At 45.1% G+C, this 23,598-nt stretch overlaps 1 protein-coding gene across 5 annotated transcripts in view; it reads left to right on the forward strand.

Annotated features, from left to right (window-relative positions):
* LOC144772438 (nectin-1-like) overlaps positions 1-20,775 on the forward strand; it is a 212,041-nt gene extending 191,266 nt beyond the window's left edge. For 4 of the 5 annotated variants that reach the window (XM_078656757.1, XM_078656759.1, XM_078656760.1 and 1 more), the window contains 2 exons: positions 17,207-17,302; positions 19,923-20,775. In XM_078656757.1, the coding sequence (XP_078512883.1) occupies positions 17,207-17,302; positions 19,923-20,003 (177 nt within the window). In that variant the 3' untranslated portion in view covers positions 20,004-20,775. The remainder of the gene's footprint in view (positions 1-17,206; positions 17,303-19,922) is intronic. The other variant, XM_078656758.1, reaches the window with a different exon arrangement.
* The last annotated feature ends 2,823 nt before the right edge of the window (positions 20,776-23,598 follow it).

The following is a 23,598-nucleotide window of genomic DNA, read 5'->3' on the forward strand; positions in this document are numbered from 1 at the left end:
ATTCAGTTTTTTTAACATTTCTCCTAGACCAAATATTATATAGTAGTGAGTGGTGTATTCTAACATTCTTAAATGTACTTTGTAGGTGTAACATCTGGTGACGGGGCCAGCGCGGAGGTGGCTGTGTTGGGCGAGGACTCGGCGGACTCTGGGGAGGAGGCGGTGCAAGAGCCGGCGGACGGTCCTGTGGGGGTTCAAACGGTGGTGGCGGAAACAGGTAAGCTATATATTCCTTACTTATTGAGATTGAAGACTGCATAGTGTGCTTTCTGCACGGGTGTATTACAAATCAACCAGGTAGTAGCCTCCTCGAAATGTACTTCGACTTAGCTGTGAAGTTTTTGGTGAGAAGAATCCCAATAAGTTCTTAGACGAACGTGATGGATGGGATGAACGAAAAGCGAAAGAAGGGTGTAAGTAAGTGGGACGCGAACTTGTATGATGGCTGGCAAAGAAGAACGATATGTGTTTGCTTGGCCCCCGAGGTGGCTGGGAAGGAAAGAATATGGTATGGTGCATGGCTGGGTCAATGATGAAGCAAGGATGGGTGGAAGGACAGCAGCCTGGGTGAAACAGAAACTGTATGTGTGCGTATACTTTGACTGAATGGATGCCTGGAGCATGGTATTCTCTGACTCTTAGATAGCACATGTGTATCTAGAGAGAGTAGATGGTCGCCAGATGAAGTAAGTGTTACCTTGAAGAGCATGTACCACCGCACCCGCACGTCCGTTCCAGTGCAGGGAAGGCAAGGAAAAGAAATTGTAAATGTGTCCAATACTACCATGAATAGTAGCAGTACTTTGTATTGCGTCTGCAATCACAGCATATATCTGGTTATTACGGTGGACACTCCGTACCTCTCTTAATAACTTTAGTTTACTTGTAGTACGTCATTCATGTGTGGGTGTATCACTGTTCACTCAATATTAAGCAAAGCACCTAAAGTTATCCCATATGTCATCAAATACGTCCCATGTGAAGTGATAGATAATCAAATTAGTTAGCTTCTTCATTTTCCTTTTCTAGTACTCATTTGCACTGTAGGGTGAAAGGTAAATTAATTAAGCAGTAGCCCTTGTAACAGAGTATTCTCAGTGCCACCCGTAATAGAAAAGTAATAGCTTCACCACCTGCATGTACTGGACCGGTACAGTAACGCAAGTCTGTCTCACTCATCATGGTGTGCAACTTTTTTTCTCGGGTGCAAGTTCACTGTGCTGTCCATGTCATTCTGCCGGCTTGCATAAGATAACGTACCAATTTCCCTAAACAAGAGAGAAGAAGAAGAATAAGACTGGTGTACTGTCATAGTCGACTGTAATGGAAGTCCATAGTGGTCGTAGAATTTGTTCATTAAACTACCACTAATGTTAGAGCAAGGATGCAGAAGTGGGAGGTTACATAGATACTGTCCTCAATAGTTATGTACTGTGCTTTCAATTTGCTACTTGTACTGTGACCCAACTTTCGGCTCAATCACTTTGTGTTATTAATGCTAAGGAGCATTGGTTACAGACTATGTCTTTCTTTCTTCATATAGTTGCTCCTTCCAAATCAACAACACGGAGGGAGCAGGCTAGAATGGCCCGGCAACGGAGGCTGGAGGCCACTGTCGCCGAATATCGGCGGCTGGTGGCCCTGGAGGAGGAGGAGGACACGCAGTCGAGCGGGGCAACAACAACATCCTCGACTGTGACCACTGCATCCTCCTCCGTGACTAAGCCAGCGGGACCGAGCCGGGCTAACAAAGACAACCGCCACCGCCAAGCAACAGAAATACCAGCTGCCCCCCACAGGAGCTGCAAGGAACGCCAACGCCGCCTACGAGTCCGAATGTCCAACCTGGAGCAGGAGGTCCTGAAGTATAAGAACTTGGTTAAGGGCCTCCGCTCCGAGCTTGCCACCCTCCGCAAGGAGTATGATGCCCATGCCGCAAAATGCACCAGCACCAGCACCCTCCAGTAGTGGAGTGTCCCTTGCCCTTTTTTTATAGACTTTTGGGGGGTGGGATTTGGGAGTTGGGATCGTTTTGGGACGTTTCAAAGACAATCGTTGGGGTTAGGGTGGGTGAGGGAGATTATTTTGTTAGGGCTACATAAATATATTTTTAAACTTTATCTGACCATACCTGTTTTTTACTGCTTTTCAGTCTGGTGGGTGGGGGGCGGGGGTGTAACAGTAACTTTGTTTTCCTGAACAGTCGTAGGACTTTAGTAGTACAACCGTCAATCTCTTGTCTACTCCGAAATAATACTCCATTATACTACCTCCCACCAAACGCTTATCTTACCTGTAATTTGTGTTAGAAATTAGGGCTAGGCCCAGGGCTGGCTCCACGTGAAATGGGGATTAACGTTGTCAATCCTGGGCGGGTGACATTTCCTCATTGCGGTGGTACTAGTGGTGTGACACAGTGGCAGTTGCATGCCTATGGAAAAAAAGAAAACGAAACCTTGTTTGTCCTTACTGTAGCATTACAACGGTTACGGTACGATCGAGAATATAGCAGGTGACAGACAGAACAGTGCCATAATGTAGCCTAACAAATGGTAAAGTATTTGCTTGCAAGTATAACTAGTACTTGCGTTGAATTTATTTGACATTGGCTACTACTACTAGAAGATATAGTACTGAAGCTGAGTAAGTCTAGAAGATATCCTCGTATTCCTTCACCAGCCTGTTGCTATGACCTTATCCTCCCCAGCAAGTGTGTGGAATTATTGATGTCATTTTAGTCAGACATCAAGCAAAACAACACAGCCCGGGGGAAGAGGGTTAGGGTTTGTAAAATGGATGGGAATGGGGGTTTCTTTTTGGGTAGGTTTTGTTGAGAGAAGAAAAAAAAAGCAGAGCATGGACAAACAATAATTGAAGATAAAGACAATCTTTGGTTACAAAGTAAAGCTAAGCACATGCAGTCACACTCATAGAATAAAACAATGGATACTGTATCTGTATTGCGTATGTTGTTGGAGTTGTCCTTGAATTTGGTAAGTAAGTTGCATGCAGCAAACAATTCCTCTTATTGGCGGCACTCCTCCATTCCAGCTGATGCTTCGTCCATCAATGTTGGTGACCACTGACAGAAGACACCCTGTCCACTGCCTGCCTGGCGGATGTTGACTGAAACCCGGCCTGTAATTATTGAACGGAAAACAGGAAGTGCTATTACAATACCACTGATAAATAAATAAAAGGTATGTACGCTGTGTGGTTCAAAATGTGACACTTTGATTTCCCTAATAGACAGTACAATATTTTTGAAATTGCGTGCTCTGTCTGAGTCACCTTTTTAAGGATAAAAAAGTATGGCCAAAATATTATAGCGGATCTTTCCCCTCAAGGTAGGTGTACTGTAAACTGTGTTTTGACCTTCCCAGCAATGCTCCCACCAAGACCCTTACTAAAGCCAGTCGCAAAAATGTAGAAGAACCCCAATCAGATCTCCAAAAACGATGCCTAGCAGAAAAATGGTTACAAAACGTACTTTGAAAGTAACAGTAGGCCCAAATACAGACCGTGGATTGTATTCAAACCACTTGCAAGCAAGCAAAAGTATCCATAGCCAGCATCGCTCCAACAGTGCTCTACAACACCAGAACTGCGTTGCAATAGAACCCCCCGAAACACATGCAATCCTGCTGCTAGGGCTAACCCTAACGAACCCTAACTTACAAAAAGTGCCAAAACTGGTGTTTCCTTCAGGATTTTGTCCAAAACACTTCTATCCGGTATTAGACCTTCCCAGGAATGCCCCAGGCAAGACCCGCCAACCCACCCGGAAAAAACCACCCGACAACACCCCCAAACAGCGAAAAAGCTAAATCTCATACTTACAATATCTCTCGGCCTTCGGTCCAAACGCGGCGCTGTGCAGCTAGGTCATCATCATCATCAATCATCATAACTCCTGTTTTCCACCACGGATTTCCTGAAAAGCAAATGCAATCAAGATTAGATTGTCGCAGCAGTGCTTTGACAGAGACCCCGGCCGCAACCCACCCACGAACAGCAGGAAGCCCCCCAAAACGCTACATTGAGCAAGATGACAGAAGAAATAGCATAAAAAATGCTGTTCCTTCAGGATTTTGTCCAAAACACTTCTATCCGGTATTAGACCTTCCCAGGAATGCCCCAGGCAAGACCCGCCAACCCACCCGGAAAAAACCACCCGACAACACCCCCAAACAGCGATAAAGCTAAATCTCATACTTACAATATCTCTCGGCCTTCGGTCCAAACGCGGCGCTGTGCAGCTAGGTCATCATCATCATCAATCATCATAACTCCTGTTTTCCACCACGGATTTCCTGAAAAGCAAATGCAATCAAGATTAGATTGTCGCAGCAGTGCTTCGACAGAGACCCCGGCCGCAACCCACCCACGAACAGCAGGAAGCCCCCCAAAACGCTACATTGAGCAAGATGACAGAAGAAATAGCAAAAAAAAGGCTGTTCCTTCAGGATTTTGTCCAAAACACTTCTATCCGCTATTAGACCTTCCCAGGAATGCCCCAGGCAAGACCCGCCAACCCACCCGGAAAAAACCACCCGACAACACCTCCAAACAGCGAAAAAGCTCAATCTCATACTTACAATATATCTCGGCCTTCGGTCCAAACGCGGCGCTGTGCAGCTAGGTCATCATCATCATCAATCATCATAACTCCTGTTTTCCACCACGGATTTCCTGAAAAGCAAATGCAATCAAGATTAGATTGTCGCAGCAGTGCTTCGACAGAGACCCCGGCCGCAACCCACCCACGAACAGCAGGAAGCCCCCCAAAACGCTACATTGAGCAAGATGACAGAAGAAATAGCAAAAAAAAGGCTGTTCCTTCAGGATTTTGTCCAAAACACTTCTATCCGGTATTAGACCTTCCCAGGAATGCCCCAGGCAATACCCGCCAACCCACCCGGAAAAAACCACCCGACAACACCCCCAAACAGCGAAAAAGCTCAATCTCATACTTACAATATATCTCGGCCTTCGGTCCAAACGCGGCGCTGTGCAGCTAGGTCATCATCATCATCAATCATCATAACTCCTGTTTTCCACCACGGATTTCCTGAAAAGCAAATGCAATCAAGATTAGATTGTCGCAGCAGTGCTTCGACAGAGACCCCGGCCGCAACCCACCCACGAACAGCAGGAAGCCCCCCAAAACGCTACATTGAGCAAGATGACAGAAGAAATAGCAAAAAAAAGGCTGTTCCTTCAGGATTTTGTCCAAAACACTTCTATCCGGTATTAGACCTTCCCAGGAATGCCCCAGGCAAGACCCGCCAACCCACCCGGAAAAAACCACCCGACAACACCCCCAAACAGCGAAAAAGCTCAATCTCATACTTACAATATCTCTCGGCCTTCGGTCCAAACGCGGCGCTGTGCAGCTAGGTCATCATCATCATCAATCATCATAACTCCTGTTTTCCACCACGGATTTCCTGAAAAGCAAATGCAATCAAGATTAGACTGTCGCAGCAGTGCTCCCAGACTCCAAAAATTACCCACAAACACCCGGACCAACGCCAAAGAGCACCTCAAAGGCAAGCAAGTCAGCAAAAACGGCAAGAAATTTCCACCTCATATTTGGTCCAAAACACTTTTGTCCATTATTAGAGCTTCACAGCAATGGGCCCAAATCCGTCAACTCACCCGCTAAGAAGTACAACACCCCCTAAAGTGATGAGTCTTTCTTCATTGGGCGTAATCCAGCACTCTGCTTTGAGGGAAATCGCATTCTGGAGGAGGAGGATAGAGGAGCATGTTCTTCAGAACTTGTGAACCTGAGGAATGTAGACTGCGGCACCTTCAAATCAATAAGCAAACAAGTGAAGACAGTTCTGATGATGGTCTTGTTTTTGGGATTAGGTGATTAAAGTTTGAATTAAATTAACTGTGCAAAACAAAGAAAGAGAGACACAAAGCACACAGGAATAAAAGTGAATAAGGACGAAAAAGAAAGTTCTTGATTGATTGTCTCATTTTCAGGGCTCGGTGTCAGGGAATAAGAACAAGATTTCGTCATCATACTCTGCGAATTCAGGCTGGATGAGGTCAGTGCCACCGAACAGAGAACAAATCCCCTCATCTACGTTGCCGTCCTCCTCGTCTTCATGCGGCGTGCTTTATCGTACTTTGTAATCTGGTGGTATGAGGTGCTGATTCATCTTGATCATTGTCAGCCGCTCCACATTTTTGGGCGAGAGGCGGCTCCGTTTGGGAGTTACAATGCCACCAGCAGCACTGAAAACACGTTCAGAAGACACACTTGCGAGTGGGCAAGACAAATAGTTTATAGCCAGGTTGGAGAGCTGTGGCCACAATTGTTTTTTGCCATGCCAATACTGCAATGGCTCATCATTAAGAAAGACCTCTGTTGAGTCATTCAGATAGACCTGCACCATCGACTCAAGGTCATCAACGGTTCCTCCACTTTGCTTACTTTTTGCTGTGGCTGTGACATTTTTTCGAGAACCATACCCAAGCAAACTTAGCCAATCCTCTACAGCAGCCACTGTTTTTGTTGTGTGTGGTGCAGATGATCCAGTTGCCGGTGTCTTTAACGGCTGAGAGGTCACTTCAGCCACAGGTGCAGAAGTGGATTCTTGTGACTGGGGATGGCCTGCTGATGCTGATGCTGATGTACTGGCTTCTCCTTCAATAACCTGCCGTTCTTTTTCAAACCTCTTGGCTGACCAGGCTAACCAATGTTTGTACTTTTGAACATCTGCATCAGCAAAAGGAAAGAATGCTTCGTCTTCCAGCGCCTTTTTGTAGCGTGGATCCAGAATAGTAGCACAAATGTAATGCTGTTCTGAGTTGATCATTTTAAGACGTTCATCACCACGTAGGCGCTCTAATAATTTCTCAGACAAAATAAAATTGTCTTTTTTTTTTTCATCTTTTTCAAACTCAGAAGACACCGCCATCAGTTGGTGCTCCAGCATGCACAACAATGGGATAGCTTTTCCCAAATTACAGTCCTCCTGGCTGACTGCACGCGTGAAGAACTCAAAAGGACGAAGCATGTCTGTCAGGCTTTTAACTATGTCCCATTGCGCCGCACCCATCCGCATGTCCTCCTTCTGAGATGTAGCCTCTGTGAAGAAATAGTGATCGAGTACCGTATACTGCTCATACAGACGCTCAAGCATGTAGAAGGTTGAGTTCCAACGTGTTGCCACCTCCTGGATGAGTGCTTTCACTGGCATTCCACGTTGAAGTAGCAGTCTCCGCAGATGCTTCCGGGCCTTAAAAGAATGGCTGAAATGGTTGCACATTTTGCGGCAGGTGGCCATTACCTCGAACGCTGGACTCTGTTTATCACTCAAGAATTTTTGAACTACCAGGTTGATACAGTGCGCCAAACACGGCACTCTAAAATGGTCACCCTTCAACATGGCCTTAACTACATTGGCGCCATTATCCGTGGAAACATAACCAATCTTGCGTTTTAGGGGGGATAGCATTTTCAAGACCTTTTTGTTAAACTCTTCCAAAAGGTTTTCTGCTGTGTGACTTTTCTCCAAGCCAAACATGGCTAGTGTTGCATGTTTCCGAGCAGCTTTGAAAACTTTGTCCGGGTCAACACCTGCGTTTAGCTTTGCTTTAACACCTGAAAAAGAGACCCAGTGTGCAGTGATGCACATGTAATCAGCGCCTGCGCCACTGGTCCACATGTCTGTTGTCAGATGTATTGTGTGAACAGCACTCTTCTGCAAAGCTGCCCCAATCGCCTCCAGCACATCTTCATGTAGTGCTGGAACCGCAACTCTGGCAAAATAGAACCGGCTCGGAACCTTCCATTTAGGGCAGAGCGTTGCCACTAATTCAAGAAAACCTACCGCTTCAACAAAAGAAAAAGGTAGAAGGTCCACAGCTAGCATTTTAGCCAGCTTAGTGTTATACAGACGCGTCAGTGGGTGGTTGCGTTCATATGGCACGTCTGAAGTAAGCATTGTTCTAATGTTGCCCTGGACCAAGCATTTACGGGCTGATAATGACTTCGTTGACCCAATTTTGCTCGCTGGTGAACTTTTGTGCGTTGGTGTCTCACTCGCTCCAACACTCTTAGTGTGCCTCACATTGGGTGTGCTGTTGACAGGGGTACAGGGTGTGAGGGAAGTGTTTGACACGTCTTCTTCCTGCTCGTCATCATCAGATGAAACATCAACGTTTCCTTGAATTCGGCCTTTCTTGATCGCATCTAGGTGCGCAAACCATTTGACAGTGTGCTGTCTCCTAAGATGACCTCTCTGGCCTCCGGTACCATAGTTGGTACCTGGCTTACCACGACTAACTGCTTGCTTACAAATGGTACAAATGGCAAACTTTGGATTTTTTGGACAAACAGTAAAGAAGTCCCAAACTGGGGACTTGAAGTGTCTGTGGGACATGGAGGAGGCGGCGATACTGGTGGTGGTGGTCATGAAGCTAATGCCAGATGAAGTGGAGGATCTGGATTGCCCAACTTTTGTACGTTTTGCACTTTCACCGCCACTAATTAAGGTCGAGGTTGACGGAGGTCTCTTCTTGCCAGAAAGAAATATGGAAGCGGGACGAGTTGGTGTACTACTTAACTCCAATGATTGTGGTGTTTCCACTGCCTCCTCATCGACAACATCATCATCATCATCACGCTCAGCAGCTCTTCGGGCTAGGGTCAAAATGTCTGTTTGCTGCATGCCCGCTGGGGCTGCAGTGACCTTTATGATGACTGGGTCGTCGTTGGCAGAGTCTTCATCAGCAGCAGTATCCGCCACTTCTTGTTGAGACTCATCACACTCCATAACTCTGAGACTTTGGACGAGCTTCCTTTTACGCTTAACTACCTTTGTCGGATCATGGTTTGCCTCACTCTCAGACGGCTGTGGTGCTGGTTCCCAAGTTTGATCCGTATCATCAGAAGGAGGTGTGCTTGAAGAAGATGTAGACACCACCCTTGATCTCTTCCTTGCTAGGGGTGTGGAAGACAATGAAGGATCATCAGGAGGAGTGGCTTCCTCAAATGATACCTCGCCTTGATTGTCGATTTCCTGATGTGCCCCTACTTCGGGAGGAACAACTATTGTGGGCACTTGTGACCCTCCATGCACCTCTGCTTGCGCATCTCCTTGTGCTGCCTCTCCTTCCACATGTACTTGGGCTTGTACTTGCACATGTGATTGTTGTTGCGGCTGTGGTTGTTCAACACTCGTCAGATGAGCTACAACAACCTGTGTTGATTGAGGGACATTGCTGCTGCTTTCTTGCGATGAGCCAACATCACTGGTCGATGGTGATTGAAGAACTATACTGGCTGCCTCTGCAGCACTCAAGGGCTTGGACTTAAGTTGGCGTGGTGGTGGTGGTGGCACTGAGCCCAATGGAGTGGGGGTGCTGCTGCCAGCTTGGTCCCCAGCAGATCCCGCTGCTGCTGCTGCAGGCATACTTTTTTTTTTACTCCCAAAAAAAGGGGCGGGCAGCACACCAGTGTCCTTGGTAACTTGCTTCTTCTGCTCCTTACTGGCACCTTTCTTGCTAGAGGAGCTACGGGTTACTTTTTTTGGGGCCATCTTCTTCAGAGCAGGTCAGCAGGCAGCAGTTGCACGAGTTGCAGAGGGTTCTGTGTCCAGACGTGACGTCGCGTGACGTTATGCTGCACACACACACCGCTGCAGGACTTCTTCCTGGCACTGGTGGTTCTCTTGAGTCTTCTTGTGCACCTAAAAGCAATGGAAGACAGAGGAACATCAGTTCAGTTATACACCCCAAAAAATCGACAAAACACAGAAAAATGAGCACAATCCCATGCCATCCATGATGTTTACATTGAAGACACCCCACAGAAAGACTAGGGACATGCAAGTATGCAACACTCACTACTCCTGGGCATAATGGATGAAAAGTAGGCAAAATAAGTGCAGGCCTCAGACACTGCCTCTCCTCAAAATGGCCCCTTACACCCCAAGCACATGTTGCCTGTACCAGCCAGCACTCAAGATGGCCACCACCACCACCCACATGGCCAGTCCACATCAACAGTACACCCCCAAAAAACAGAAAAACAGCCAGAAATCACCACAATCCAATGCCATCCATGATGTTTACATTAAAGAGAGTGAGACCACACCACAGGCACACTCAGTCCATGCACCACCACCCCTGGGCAAAAGGCCACACCAGCAGCCCCCCAAAAACGACAAATAACAATAAAATAAGCACAATCCCAGCCCATCCATGGCCTCAATTATGTTTAAATTCAAGAAGACACCCCACAGAAAGACTAGGCCCATGCAACACTCACCACCCCTGGGCAAAGGGCCCCACCAGCAGGCCCAAAAAACGACAAAAAACGATAAAATCAGCACAATCCCAGCCCATCCATGGCCTCAATGGTGTTTAAATTCAAGAAGACACCCTTCAGAAACACTAGGCCCATGCAACACTCACTACCCCTGGGCATAATGGATGAAAAGTAGGCAAAATAAGTGCAGGCCTCAGACACTGCCTCTCCTCAAAATGGCCCCTTACACCCCAAGCACATGTTGCCTGTACCAGCCAGCACTCAAGATGGCCACCACCACCACCCACATGGCCAGTCCACATCAACAGTACACCCCCAAAAAACAGAAAAACAGCCAGAAATCACCACAATCCAATGCCATCCATGATGTTTACATTAAAGAGAGTGAGACCACACCACAGGCACACTCAGTCCATGCACCACCACCCCTGGGCAAAAGGCCACACCAGCAGCCCCCCAAAAACGACAAAAAACAATAAAATAAGCACAATCCCAGCCCATCCATGGCCTCAATTATGTTTAAATTCAAGAAGACACCCCACAGAAAGACTAGGCCCATGCAACACTCACCACCCCTGGGCAAAGGGCCCCACCAGCAGGCCCAAAAAAACGACAAAAAACAATAAAATCAGCACAATCCCAGCCCATCCATGGCCTCAATGGTGTTTAAATTCAAGAACACACCCCTCAGAAACACTAGGCCCATGCAACACTCACTACCCCTGGGCATAATGGATGAAAAGTAGGCAAAATAAGTGCAGGCCTCAGACACTGCCTCTCCTCAAAATGGCACCTTACACCCCAAGCACATGTTGCCTGTACCAGCCAGCACTCAAGATGGCCACCACCACCACCCACATGGCCAGTCCACATCAACAGTACACCCCCAAAAAACAGAAAAACAGCCAGAAATCACCACAATCCAATGCCATCCATGATGTTTACATTAAAGAGAGTGAGACCACACCACAGGCACACTCAGTCCATGCACCACCACCCCTGGGCAAAAGGCCACACCAGCAGCCCCCCAAAAACGACAAAAAACAATAAAATAAGCACAATCCCAGCCCATCCATGGCCTCAATTATGTTTAAATTCAAGAAGACACCCCACAGAAAGACTAGGCCCATGCAACACTCACCACCCCTGGGCAAAGGGCCCCACCAGCAGGCCCAAAAGAACGACAAAAAACAATAAAATCAGCACAATCCCAGCCCATCCATGGCCTCAATGGTGTTTAAATTCAAGAAGACACCCCTCAGAAACACTAGGCCCATGCAACACTCACTACCCCTGGGCATAATGGATGAAAAGTAGGCAAAATAAGTGCAGGCCTCAGACACTGCCTCTCCTCAAAATGGCCCCTTACACCCCAAGCACATGTTGCCTGTACCAGCCAGCACTCAAGATGGCCACCACCACCACCCACATGGCCAGTCCACATCAACAGTACACCCCCAAAAAACAGAAAAACAGCCAGAAATCACCACAATCCAATGCCATCCATGATGTTTACATTAAAGAGAGTGAGACCACACCACAGGCACACTCAGTCCATGCACCACCACCCCTGGGCAAAAGGTCACACCAGCAGCCCCCCACAAACGACAAAAAACAATAAAATAAGCACAATCCCAGCCCATCCATGGCCTCAATTATGTTTAAATTCAAGAAGACACCCCACAGAAAGACTAGGCCCATGCAACACTCACCACCCCTGGGCAAAGGGCCCCACCAGCAGGCCCAAAAAAACGACAAAAAACAATAAAATCAGCACAATCCCAGCCCATCCATGGCCTCAATGGTGTTTAAATTCAAGAAGACACCCCTCAGAAACACTAGGCCCATGCAACACTCACTACCCCTGGGCATAATGGATGAAAAGTAGGCAAAATAAGTGCAGGCCTCAGACACTGCCTCTCCTCAAAATGGCCCCTTACACCCCAAGCACAAATTGCCTTAAATTCAAGAAGACACCCCACAGAAAGACTAGGCCCATGCAACACTCACCACCCCTGGGCAAAGGGCCACACCAGCAGGCCCAAAAAAAGGACAAAAAACAGCACAATCCCAGCCCATCCATGGCCTCAATGGTGTTTAAATTCAACAAAACAGTTGTATCATGCACCCATAACCAACCCTGGTCCTACTGGATACTGTGGCTACCCACAATATAATTTATTTAATGTTCTGAAAAAGTTCAAAAATTTTACTTGCAGCAACTGTAATGCCCCAAACAAACTTACTTGTGAAAGTTGATTTCTAATCCAAAAGTGATCCAAAGACAGTCAAAAAGGCCTCAAATCCAAATATCCAGCAGCACCCACAAAAAGTAATCCTTCCAGCTCCAGATCCAAATGAAAGTGACCAGGAGATGGACAAAGCACTGGGAGGAGCCTGCTGGACAGGAACAGGAAGTTGGAGACTGTGGGGCACTTCCTTCCCCCCCCCCCCCAAAATGGACTCCTTGCAAAAAAAAAGTCCATGCAAATGTCAACCTGAGGAGTGATTCTGATAAAAATCATAATTTTCTGAAGGTTTATCCTGTTTGCTGGTGATTTTCTTGTGCGAAATTGCAAAATCTCTATTTCGCAAGTGCGAGATTGTTCCTTTCCGCCGCAACTACGTGTTCGCAATTGCGAACTCTCGCGAGGTGTGCTGTGCAAGGTGGCAAGCCGCGATTACGTATTCGCGGGCGCCAAACTCCCGCGGGAACACGCAGCAAGATCTAAAATGGCGCGTCACTTGCAAAGAAAAACAACTCGGCAAACGCTAAATGACGGAAAGTGAATGCCGTGCACCACGCCGCTCGCCGCAACCAAGCAAAAAATCCGCCGCAAGCGGATTCACGGATTTTCGACAAATTCGCGAGCGTTCGCGGATTGCGAATTTGCCGAAAATCCGAAAAATCCGCGAGCGGAGCGGATTTTACGCCCATGCTTAATTGGAGGTAAGCTCTATGTTGCAAGGGATGGACCACCCATTTTAGGATGGATGCATCAATTTGACCTGTCCATCATTATAGACCCCAGAGCTCCAACACAAGTACTAATCATAGAAAATCCCTCTTTGGAAGATATCTTAAAAGAAGCTAAGGATGTATTTAAGGATGAGCTGGGTTGCTTTAAAGGATATGTACATAAGATAATTTTGAAGGCAAATGCGATTCCAGTTCAGCATAAAGCACGCAGGCTACCTTTAATAGCTAGAGAAGTTGTAAAGAAAATGCTTCAGGATATGCTTGATTCAGGGGTAATTGAACCGGTTGAGAGCTGTTCATGGGTTTCGCCAGTAGTTATCACCGAAATGTCTGACGGCAAGTTGAGGTTCTGCATTGACCTTAGGTCACTTAACCAAAATGTAGTGGTCGACACATTCACACTCCCCAACATTAATGAATTAATTTTAGCATTGAGTGGTGGAAAATTATTTTCAAAATTGGATTTGAAAAACCCGTACCACCAAATTAGACTACACGAAGAATCAAAATCTTTAACAGCGTTCCTTACCACAGAGGGCATTTACTAAGGTATCAGAATGCCTTTTGGCTTATGCTCTGCAGCTAGCATACTCCAAAGGATGATGAATGTACTGTTTAAAGGAATGAAGAATATCGTCTTCTTCCAAGACGATATTTTAATATTTGGAGACACAGATGACCAGCATAACCATACACTTCGTGAGGCCCTATTCAGAGTTAGAGAATCAGGCTTAACTCTTAGATAGGATAAATGTAAGTTTTTAGTAGACAAAGTGGATTACTTAGGGTATGAAATCTCAGAACAAGGAGTGAAGCCCAAACAGAGTCTTTTGGATGCAATTCGATTAGCTCCCATTCCATCAAATAAAGATAAACTGCGATCATTCTTAGGATTGATCGAATATTATTCTAAATTTATTAGAGACTTCTCAACTAAAACAGCTGATCTAAGATCTCTCTTAAAGAAAGGAGTCAGTTTTTTGTGGAGTAATATTCAACAAACTTGTTTTGAAAAAATTATAAAAAGGACATTTGTGATGCAGAGATTCTCACACCTTTTGACACAAAACTACGGTCTGTACTTACAGTTGATGCAAGTGCTACAGGTCTTGGGGCAGTCTTAGCTCAGATTCATAATAGTAAAGAGAAAACTGTAGCGTTTGCATCAAGAACGTTAACTACATCAGAAAAAAACGATTCAGTTATAGAACGGGAAACTCTAGCTGCTGCCTGGGCGTGTGAATACTTTAGGACCTATATGTGGGGAATTAAATTCACACTAAAAACGGATCATAAACCTCTCATAAGAGTATTGTTACTAGGTGGTGATGCAAAGTGTTCAGCTAGATTAGCCAGATTTGCTTCTCGTCTTCAGGAATTTTGCTATAATATAGAGTATATTCAAGGCTGGAGAAACATACAAGCAGACTGCCTCTCAAGATTATCACTTAACGGCTGTCGGGGGTGGGGGTCACTGGTGTGGCTCTCAAATGGTTTGCTTCCTTCTTGGAAGGTCAGACATTTGAGGTGTGGGAAGGCCATGAAAAATCATCTACAATCCCTCTCCAGTGTGGGGTGCCACAGGGCTCTTCATTGAGCCCTACCTTATTCAACATTTACATGGCCCCCCTGGAGAGTGTGGTACTGCCGCTGGGTAGTAAAATCATCAGCTATGCTGATGATACTCAGCTGGTGGTTGGCCTTTCCCAGTCGGCGCATCATCCCGACCGGCTGCACTCGTGTCTGGAGAAGATCTACATGTGGATGTGCAGCTCAGCGCTAAAGTTGAACGGCTCCAAGACGGAACTCATGCTGCTGGGGAACTCCTCTCCATCTTTCTCCCCCAGCAGCTGGCCTGACTGTCTGGGACCGGTACCCACCCCCAAGCAGGAGATCAAGAGCTTGGGGGTGTGGCTGGAGCGGGGCCTTTCGTTTAAAACGCATGCTAAAAAGACTGCTGGCGTGTGTTTTGGCCTGCTCCGCTCAGCCCGGAAGATCTTACCTTTGCTCCCAGCGTCCACTAGGAGGCTTCTCATCCAGGGATTGATCATCTCGCGGCTGGATTTCAGCAACGCGTTATTCCTGGGTGCACCTGAATCTACCCTGAACAAACTGCAGCAAGTGCAGAATGCGGCCGCCAGGCTGTTGACGGGTCTCCCCAGGCGTCAGTCTGCTCGCCCGGCGCTGAGGGCTCTGCATTGGCTCCCTGTTAGGGACAGGGTGAAATTCAAATCACTCTGTATAGCCCATAAAGTTCTGCATGGGGTAGGCCCACCTATTCTGGGGGAGATGGTCCAGCCTTACAAGGCTCCTCGCTCTCTTCGCTCCGACCATCAACATCTTCTTCAGGTCGGGAGGGTGAAGAGGGCTAGAACCGGTGGCAGAAGGTTTTCGATAAATGTGGCCACTTTGTGGAATTCACTGCCCCTACAACTTCGTTCGGAAGCTAGTCTTCTCCGGTTCCGCAAACTTTTAAAGACGTTTCTGTTTTCTGCTTAAACCCTGCATTATTCTTTGGTAGTGTTATTATCTGGCGAGCGCTGGGATGCCTATTTGGTAACCAGGCGCTATACAAAACTCATAATAATAATAATAATAATAATAATAACTGGGAGACAGTTGAAAAAGTTGCTGTCTTAAAAAAAGAGAATGAGGGGGCAGTTGCTTTTGTACAAGATGTTTTAAGTGTGTGTGAACCCCAAGCTTTAACCAGAATTGAGTGGGTCAATGCCATGTCTGCTGACAATTCTATGCAAGAACTTACAAAATTGATAAAGCAAGGTTGTAAAAGGGAGAGCACAGTCACCAATAGGCCATTTGTCAAAATTTTAGATGAATTGTCAGTGTGCGAAGATATTGTGATCATGAGAGGGGACATGTTTATTCCTCCGGTTCTTTGAGACAAATTTGATTAGACTAGCCCATGAGGGACATTTGGGCTAAACTCGAACAAAACAAAGATTAAGAACAAATTGGTGGTGGCCAGGTATAGATTCGGATGTTGTGAAATTTGCAAAGAGAGTGATAAGCGTTTGAAAACTGGCATACAAGCATCTTATGGTCACATCTCTGATCCAGGTCTACCGTGGCATACCATATGTATGGACTTCATTAGTCCAATGAATAGTCTCAAAGAAAACTTACGATTTGGAATAGTAATTGTGGATGTTCACACAAAATGGTTAGTGACAAAATTTACCAGGGACATTACAACTTCAACTACCATCAATGTTATGAAGAGTATTTGGAGAGACGAAGGACTACCTTTAATGCATATAACAGATAATGGTACACAATTAACATCTGTTGAAATGAAAAACTTTTTGTCCACTTGTGGTATTAAGCACAGCCGTACTTCCCTATACAACCCACAAGAAAACTGAATTGTTGAGAGAGCCAACCGTCTAATTAAAGGTGTTATCCAAATGGCTATCTCCAGTGGTAAAGAAGTAGACTCAATGGTATCAGAAATAGTTTGGGCATATCGCTCTAGTGTGCATAGTGTCACTAACAAAACACCTTTTGAGATGATGCGTGGGAGACCACCCAATACGAAATTGGTTCCCACCTGGATTAAAGACATTGTAACAAAAGATTTGATTCCTATCAAGTCAACTCAAGTTACTCCACATGCAAGTGTGAACTATAAAAAGAAATTAGAGAAGAGAATGTGTCCTGGAGACCGGGTAAAGATGCGCTCTGGCAGACATGGAATTCCTTTCAAAAAATGTTTAGGTCCTTTTAGAATTAAACTTACCTTACCACATTGTGTGGTTTTGGACAATGATGAAAAATGGAACTATAAGCAAGTGGCTTTGTACCAGAAAAGTAATGTGGGTACAGGGGTTGTAGTCAAGAACAATCGTTGTGACAATTTTCTAGATAATACGTTTTTGTCAATGTCTGACAATGACCTAATTTACAATTCTCAGGCGAACTTTGCTCTTCAAAAAGTTGTACAGGGAGGAAGTGATGCTCCTGCTTCTGTTTCTGCAGATTCTCCTGTGGCATGCCAACCTACCCGAGAGGTAAGACTTCACAGAAACCATTATCCTCCAGGATACCTAAAGGATTACATATGTAAATAATTTGTTTTGTTTTCTTTTCTCCAATAATTTAATTATTGTTAAGCCTATTTCTGTGGTAAGTTCCCTAGTATTCACTTTTGCATTTTATCTTACATGTGCTCCTTTCAACTTTATATCTCTCAAGCCATATTAGACTTTGAGTATTGTTTTAGTATTTTCCTTTATGTCTTTTGTTTAAATAAGGGACGAGGATATGTTGTAATCTTCTATGTTAGTTATGGATTGTGGAGCACTGTGCCTAGTGCATTCCACATTCCTATGAGGCTGGAAGGGTTCCACTCTTTGGCAGTTACTGACTGACTAGCCAGAAGGAGAGCCACAGATTTCTACTCGGAGGAACTTCATTGAATAAATAAGTTATTCCTTACAATTCACTCTTTCTATTGAAGCATTCTTGTACTTACCACACATTTCTGAAAACTAGACACCCTGGGGAGTCTAATGAGGTATGGCTTACGTGGATCCCCCAATGTTTCCCTACCCAGAATCCCCTGCAAACCTCAAATTTAGCTGGAAAAAACACATTTTGCATATATTTTTGTGTGGAATCACCCTGCCTGCACATATGTCCTACCCCCCAGCGTTCTCCTTAGTGTCCTGAGTAAAATGATACCTCAATTGTGTCTACTTTTCTAAAATGTATAGTTTTCTAGGATCCATTATTGCTTTAATTCCCATTTCTACCATTAACTGGAAAGAGGTTGAAAGCCCAAAAAATAGCAAAAATAGGCTATGTCCCAGAAAAATACCAAAACTGTGTAAAAAAATGTTGGTTTTCTTACAAAAGTCTTTCATTCCCTAATAGTTGGGAAAATGGTGATTTCATCCCCACAAACCCTTTTTTGATATCATTTTCAGGGGAAAAAACACGCATTCATTTGTGGCACTTTTTTCCCATTTTTCCCCCCAAAAACAAAATTTAGCTGTATTTTGGCTAATTTATGGGTCCCTGCAGGGTAATCCACAAACCCTGAGTACCTTTAAAATCCCAATGATGTTAGAAGAAAAGGATGCAAATTTGATGTGGATACCTTATGGGGTCAAAACGTTACAGGGGCCTAAGCGCGAACTACCCCAAATAGCCAAAAAAAAGGCTTAGCACAGGGGAGGAAAAGGCCTAGCAGCGAAGGGGTTAAAATAAAACATGATTAAAAAGATAAGATATACTAGGTTACAGAAATAGATTCAAGAGACCTACACATACATTCAACAGATAAATGTTCTACAGACGTGACCTACAAACTGAAAACATGCGATGCAGAAAAAGTTTAAATATACAGTTAAGCTCTGGTGTGCATTCCACTTACATGAGCAAAAAGGAACCCCCACCACATAGTGTTTCGCCCTATAAACTTGCATTGATCTTTAATCAAATATGCTGTTATAACACTCACTGCTGACTTCTGAAGTGGGTCTCTAAATGTTTCTTATTCTCTTTAACAGTTGTAAAGGAAGAAAACAGCAAGTAATAGAAATTCAAAAGTGTCCTGGGATGCATGGGATAGTTTCAGCAGTATCCCAGGATTGATTTCTGTGATGGCCTTCTATCAAGACTCATTAGAGTCGCAGGATTTTGGTGATATTCCAGAGACATTTAAAAAAATGATCAAATAAAAACGAGAATAAATCTGACATGAGACAAAATCAGGCTATTTTATCCTGTCAACATAAATGAGCTGACATAGTGGGAATGAAGATACATTCTCAGCCCTGCCCAGATAAGAAGTGATGGAAGAGGCAGCTCCATTTCTGAAACATTTGTTTTAACTGCCAAGCTTTGAAACTCCCGCTTCCGCCGTGTGATGCTTTTCCAGGACTACCATGAGGTACATTCGGGGTTCAACTGGTCTATAGGACAACCAGGCAGTGCCTGAAGGGCTGACCTTCAGGTTAGTGTGAGGGCCGGTTTTCTGGTGTCATATTAAAACAAACATTGCCTCCAGCTAAATCAAATCCATCCAGTCTTCTTATCTTGAAAAACACTTATACAGCGTGTCTTTGCAACTTCAAATCTGCCCCAATTTGCAAACATGGGTCACTTTTAGCCTATCTATTTGAGGCACTATTATTTTGGTGCCGGTCCTGGCCTATTTTTTGTTCCAGTCCAACCCTGGGTACATTAGATTAGTTACATCAAAGTCTGCATTTTCTAGAACCTGAACTCTTGCTTTAAAGAATCTTGGGTTAGAATGTCATAACACCTTAAATATGAAGGGATGATATTATCAAGAACGGCGTTAAAATTATCGCCGCTTTACTGTCAGGAAACTGTCGCTAAAGCAGCGATAATAGGCTTGATAATATGCCCTTGTGAATTCCCATAGAATCCCAGGTTCTGGTGTGAACATGGGCTTCTATTGGAATTCTCCAAGAGTTTCCAAAGTATGTGCAAACAACTTTGGTTCCACAGGTTCTCTGGGTGACCTGCTGTGTTTGGATTGAATCCACTGAAGCCGCCTAAGCCTGATTGATTGGTGTGCCTTCTCTATATTTTGCAGTGAAACATAATTTTATTTCTAGCATCTTCTTTTACAATTTCTTTCTTTCTGAATTTCTCTAGGTTGAAGCAGTAAAGACTTATGCCAACTACACACCAGAAGTGAACACCGTTTACTGTTCAGTGTCAGAGGTGGCCGCCTGAGTGAATCCAAACTTGAGAGGTCCTCCCACATCGAAAAGAGCCCCAGAGATATCTCAGCAAGGAGAAAAATAAAAATTAAGACGAGTGAGTGTTGAATATATTCTGAGAGAGTGCTTTTTTGGGACATTAGTCTTTGAAAAATATCAAAGCCTTCACAAAAAAAATGTACATATTGTATTATGTCGTAATTTGGGGAATTAGTTCCTAATACTGCATTCCATAGTCATGAGTATTTGAAGGAGTTGCTTCTGAGAGTTCATGGTGGGCAGTAAAGTGTTGTGCATAGTTTATGTTTGGTATTTGCGTAAGATTTAGACCCTGGTACAAAAGAATAAGGACTCATTCTGGGAATAAGGGATGAATCAAGATTCCCCTTTAGTACAGAGGTGAGCATCAGAAAATGGGCACCAAGTGTCTACAAATGTCAAAATATAACAAACATTGATAATATATATTGTGTTTGTTAAAACTACGCATGGATAGAACGGATAAAGTCAGCAAAAATGATAATTAGGATAGAGCATATTTACAGGGTCTTCAATATTTACCATGCACCAGTTACTTAATGGAGGTAAAAGGAGGAAAGAGCACACCTTGAACAATGAGATGTTGCAGAAATATGAAGCAATACATTATTGTGAATCTCGCAGATTTGATTAGTATCTGTCTGTAAAGGAGTATAATATCGTGATTTCTGTTCACTTCTGCAAACAGACAGATCTATGAATTTGTATCCAATTATCTAAAATTAAACTTCACAGCATGAAAATCATCCTATGGATTCTGTATTGCTTTGTCAATTTCATGCATCTGAGATTGTTAGAAACGTTCATGTGTCAGACACTAGGGGGCCCATTAGGATGACGGGCGGACTTTGTCCGCCCGCCATACCATCGTGGAAAGGGACCGCCCGCTATAAGGGGGGGGTCCCGTGGGGCAAATTAGGATGCGCCCGCCACAGTGGCGGGCGCATCTTGTATTTTTAACCTTGCGGCGGGCGATGCTGAATGCACTGCCCGCCGCAATGCTAAGAATACATGTTGTGCATTTCCAAGCACAACTTGACAGGCACCATGCAGTGCCTGCCACGTTGTTTTTTGAAATGCAGGGGGGTACCTTAGGTACCCCCCATGTGCACCCCCCACCCCCTCCGGAGTCCTTGGGGGCCCGCAAAGGCCCCCCGCAGGTAGACTCCGCATGCCTTTCTGTGGCGGCAATGCCGCCACGGAAAGGCATTGAAAAATGCCCATACTAATATGGCTGGCGGTGTCTGATAGACACAGCCACCATAAAGAAAGAACCCTTTTCCACCCGCGACCGGGGTGGAAAAGCGGCGGACAGTCTTTCCGTCTGCTGTGGAACCCCAGTCATAATAATATGGAGGGGTGTCATTCCGGCATGGATGGCTGGCGGATCGCCCCCGCCAGGCCGGCGGTGGCTACCGCCAGCCTGGCGGGGGCGATCCGCCCGCCTGGCGGGGGCGATCCGCCCGCCATCCTAATGGACCCCTAGGTGTTTTCATTTTTCCTCTTTAAATTGGTGGTATGCCATGCCAAATTGTACATTACAATTTTCATCTCTCTCATTATAGAAGAGTGTCTTGTCATTGACAGCTGACGTAAGTAACAAACATCCCTCTTGACGGATTTCTATGTAGGAGCTGTTATGAAAAATGTTATCCTAGAGAGTGTTGTAGGTGTATGTTCACTATCACTTCACACCAGTTTCAAGGTGGTGTTATTCTTGCACGTTTGTAATAAAGCTGTGTATGATTATTGCCTGCCTGATTAGATTTCGTGCTCCTTATAAAGGCCACTATAGTGATTGCTTAATTAGACTGCAAATGCCTGATTTCACATTTGGTAGACAAGGCTCTCCATCAAAATATGACAGATATTCTGTCCACCCTATTACAAGTGCATTCTGTACTGTGGTACTTGTGATATCCACGTTTCCTATAGGGTAACCCATCAGGTCCAAGTGCTTCACCGGAACTCTTTGAGTTAGAGAGGCTTCACTGAATGCACATTGATTTAAGAGTACCAGGACTTCTTTGAGTCAGAGAGGCTGCACTGAATGCACATTGATTTAAGAGTACCGGACCTCTTTGAGTCAGAGTTGCTGCACTGAATGCAAATTGATTTAAGAGTACCTGACCTCTTTGAGACAGAGAGGCTGCACTGAATGCACATTGATTTAAGAGTACCTGACCCCTTTGAGACAGAGAGGCTGCACTGAATACACATTGATTTAAGAGTACTGGGACCTCTTTGAGTGAGAGGTGCTGCACTGAATGCACATTGATTTAAGAGTACCGGGACCTCTTTGAGTCAGAGAGGCTGCACTGAATGCACATTGATTTAAGAGTACCAGGACCTCTTTGAGTCAGAGTTGCTGCACTGAATGCACATTGATTTAAGAGTACCGGGACCTCTTTGAGTCAGAGAGGCTGCACTGAATGCACATTGATTTAAGAGTACCGGACCTCTTTGAGTCAGAGAGGCTGCATTGAATGCACATTGATGTAAGAGTACTGGGACCTCTTCGAGTCAGAGAGGATGCATTGAATGCACATTGATTTAAGAGAACCGGGACCTCTTTGAGTCAGAGAGGCTGCACTGTATGCACATTGATTTAAGAGTACCGGACCTCTTTGAGTCAGAGAGGCTGCACTTAATGCACATTGATTTAAGAGTACCAGGACCTCTTTGAGTCAGAGAGGCTGCACTGAATGCACATTGATTTAAGAGTATCAGGACCTCTTTCAGTCAGAGCGGCTGCATTGAATGCACATTGATTTAAGGGTACCAGGAGTTCTGAGTCAGAGAACTTTTGTATGGGCCATCTGTCTTCAGCCGAGAATAGGATGGTAGTCTGAGCTTTAAGTCTCTGTTTCAACGAATATTAATGATTGAGTGTGTAGGAACCAGCATTTCGAATGTCCTCATGCTCATAGTTCAGTTGCTGATTCATGAAATATGGACTGGGTGGCAGATTTACAAGAAGGTGCCGCAGCGTGGAACTGCAAGCCCTTTGGTTTCACCATGCTTCATACTTTCAGAGCACAGAAATGCAACATATCTAGAATGACATGTCGCATTCCTGCGCTCTCCCCTGTGCTGGCGCAACAAACAGCTGCCATGTGCCTGCGCAGGCACCCTTGCACTATTGTGCAAGGATGCCTGCATCTTGGGAGATTGTTTTTGTGCAGGAAGGGGCACAAAAATAATCGCTACAGGCATTTTCCTCTTTCAATGCGTGGTGTGGAATGCAGCACGCATTGAAATAGGAAAAAAACAAGGAGAAATTAAAACATTTCTCCTCGTTGCACCTCGCTATGACACCCCTAGGATGGTGTAGCATTCTGACGCATTTCCAGGTTTACGAATCCCCCTAAATCTGGAAATGTGTCTGGTTCCATGGGTGTTGCGTGGGAACACCCATAGCAACACACATGGAACGCCCCTTTCACGCAAAGCGCTATGTGTAACGGGGCCGTGTTTACAAGTAAATCTGCCCCTGAGAGTCTATATCCTAAAAGCAAGAGTCTAGTTGCTTTGTCTGGCTCTGGTGTAGTTGGACCATGAGCCATGAG

The sequence above is a fragment of the Lissotriton helveticus genome, chromosome 8 (genome assembly GCF_964261635.1).
Source record: "Lissotriton helveticus chromosome 8, aLisHel1.1, whole genome shotgun sequence".
In the NCBI taxonomy this organism is placed as follows: Eukaryota; Metazoa; Chordata; class Amphibia; order Caudata; family Salamandridae; genus Lissotriton; species Lissotriton helveticus.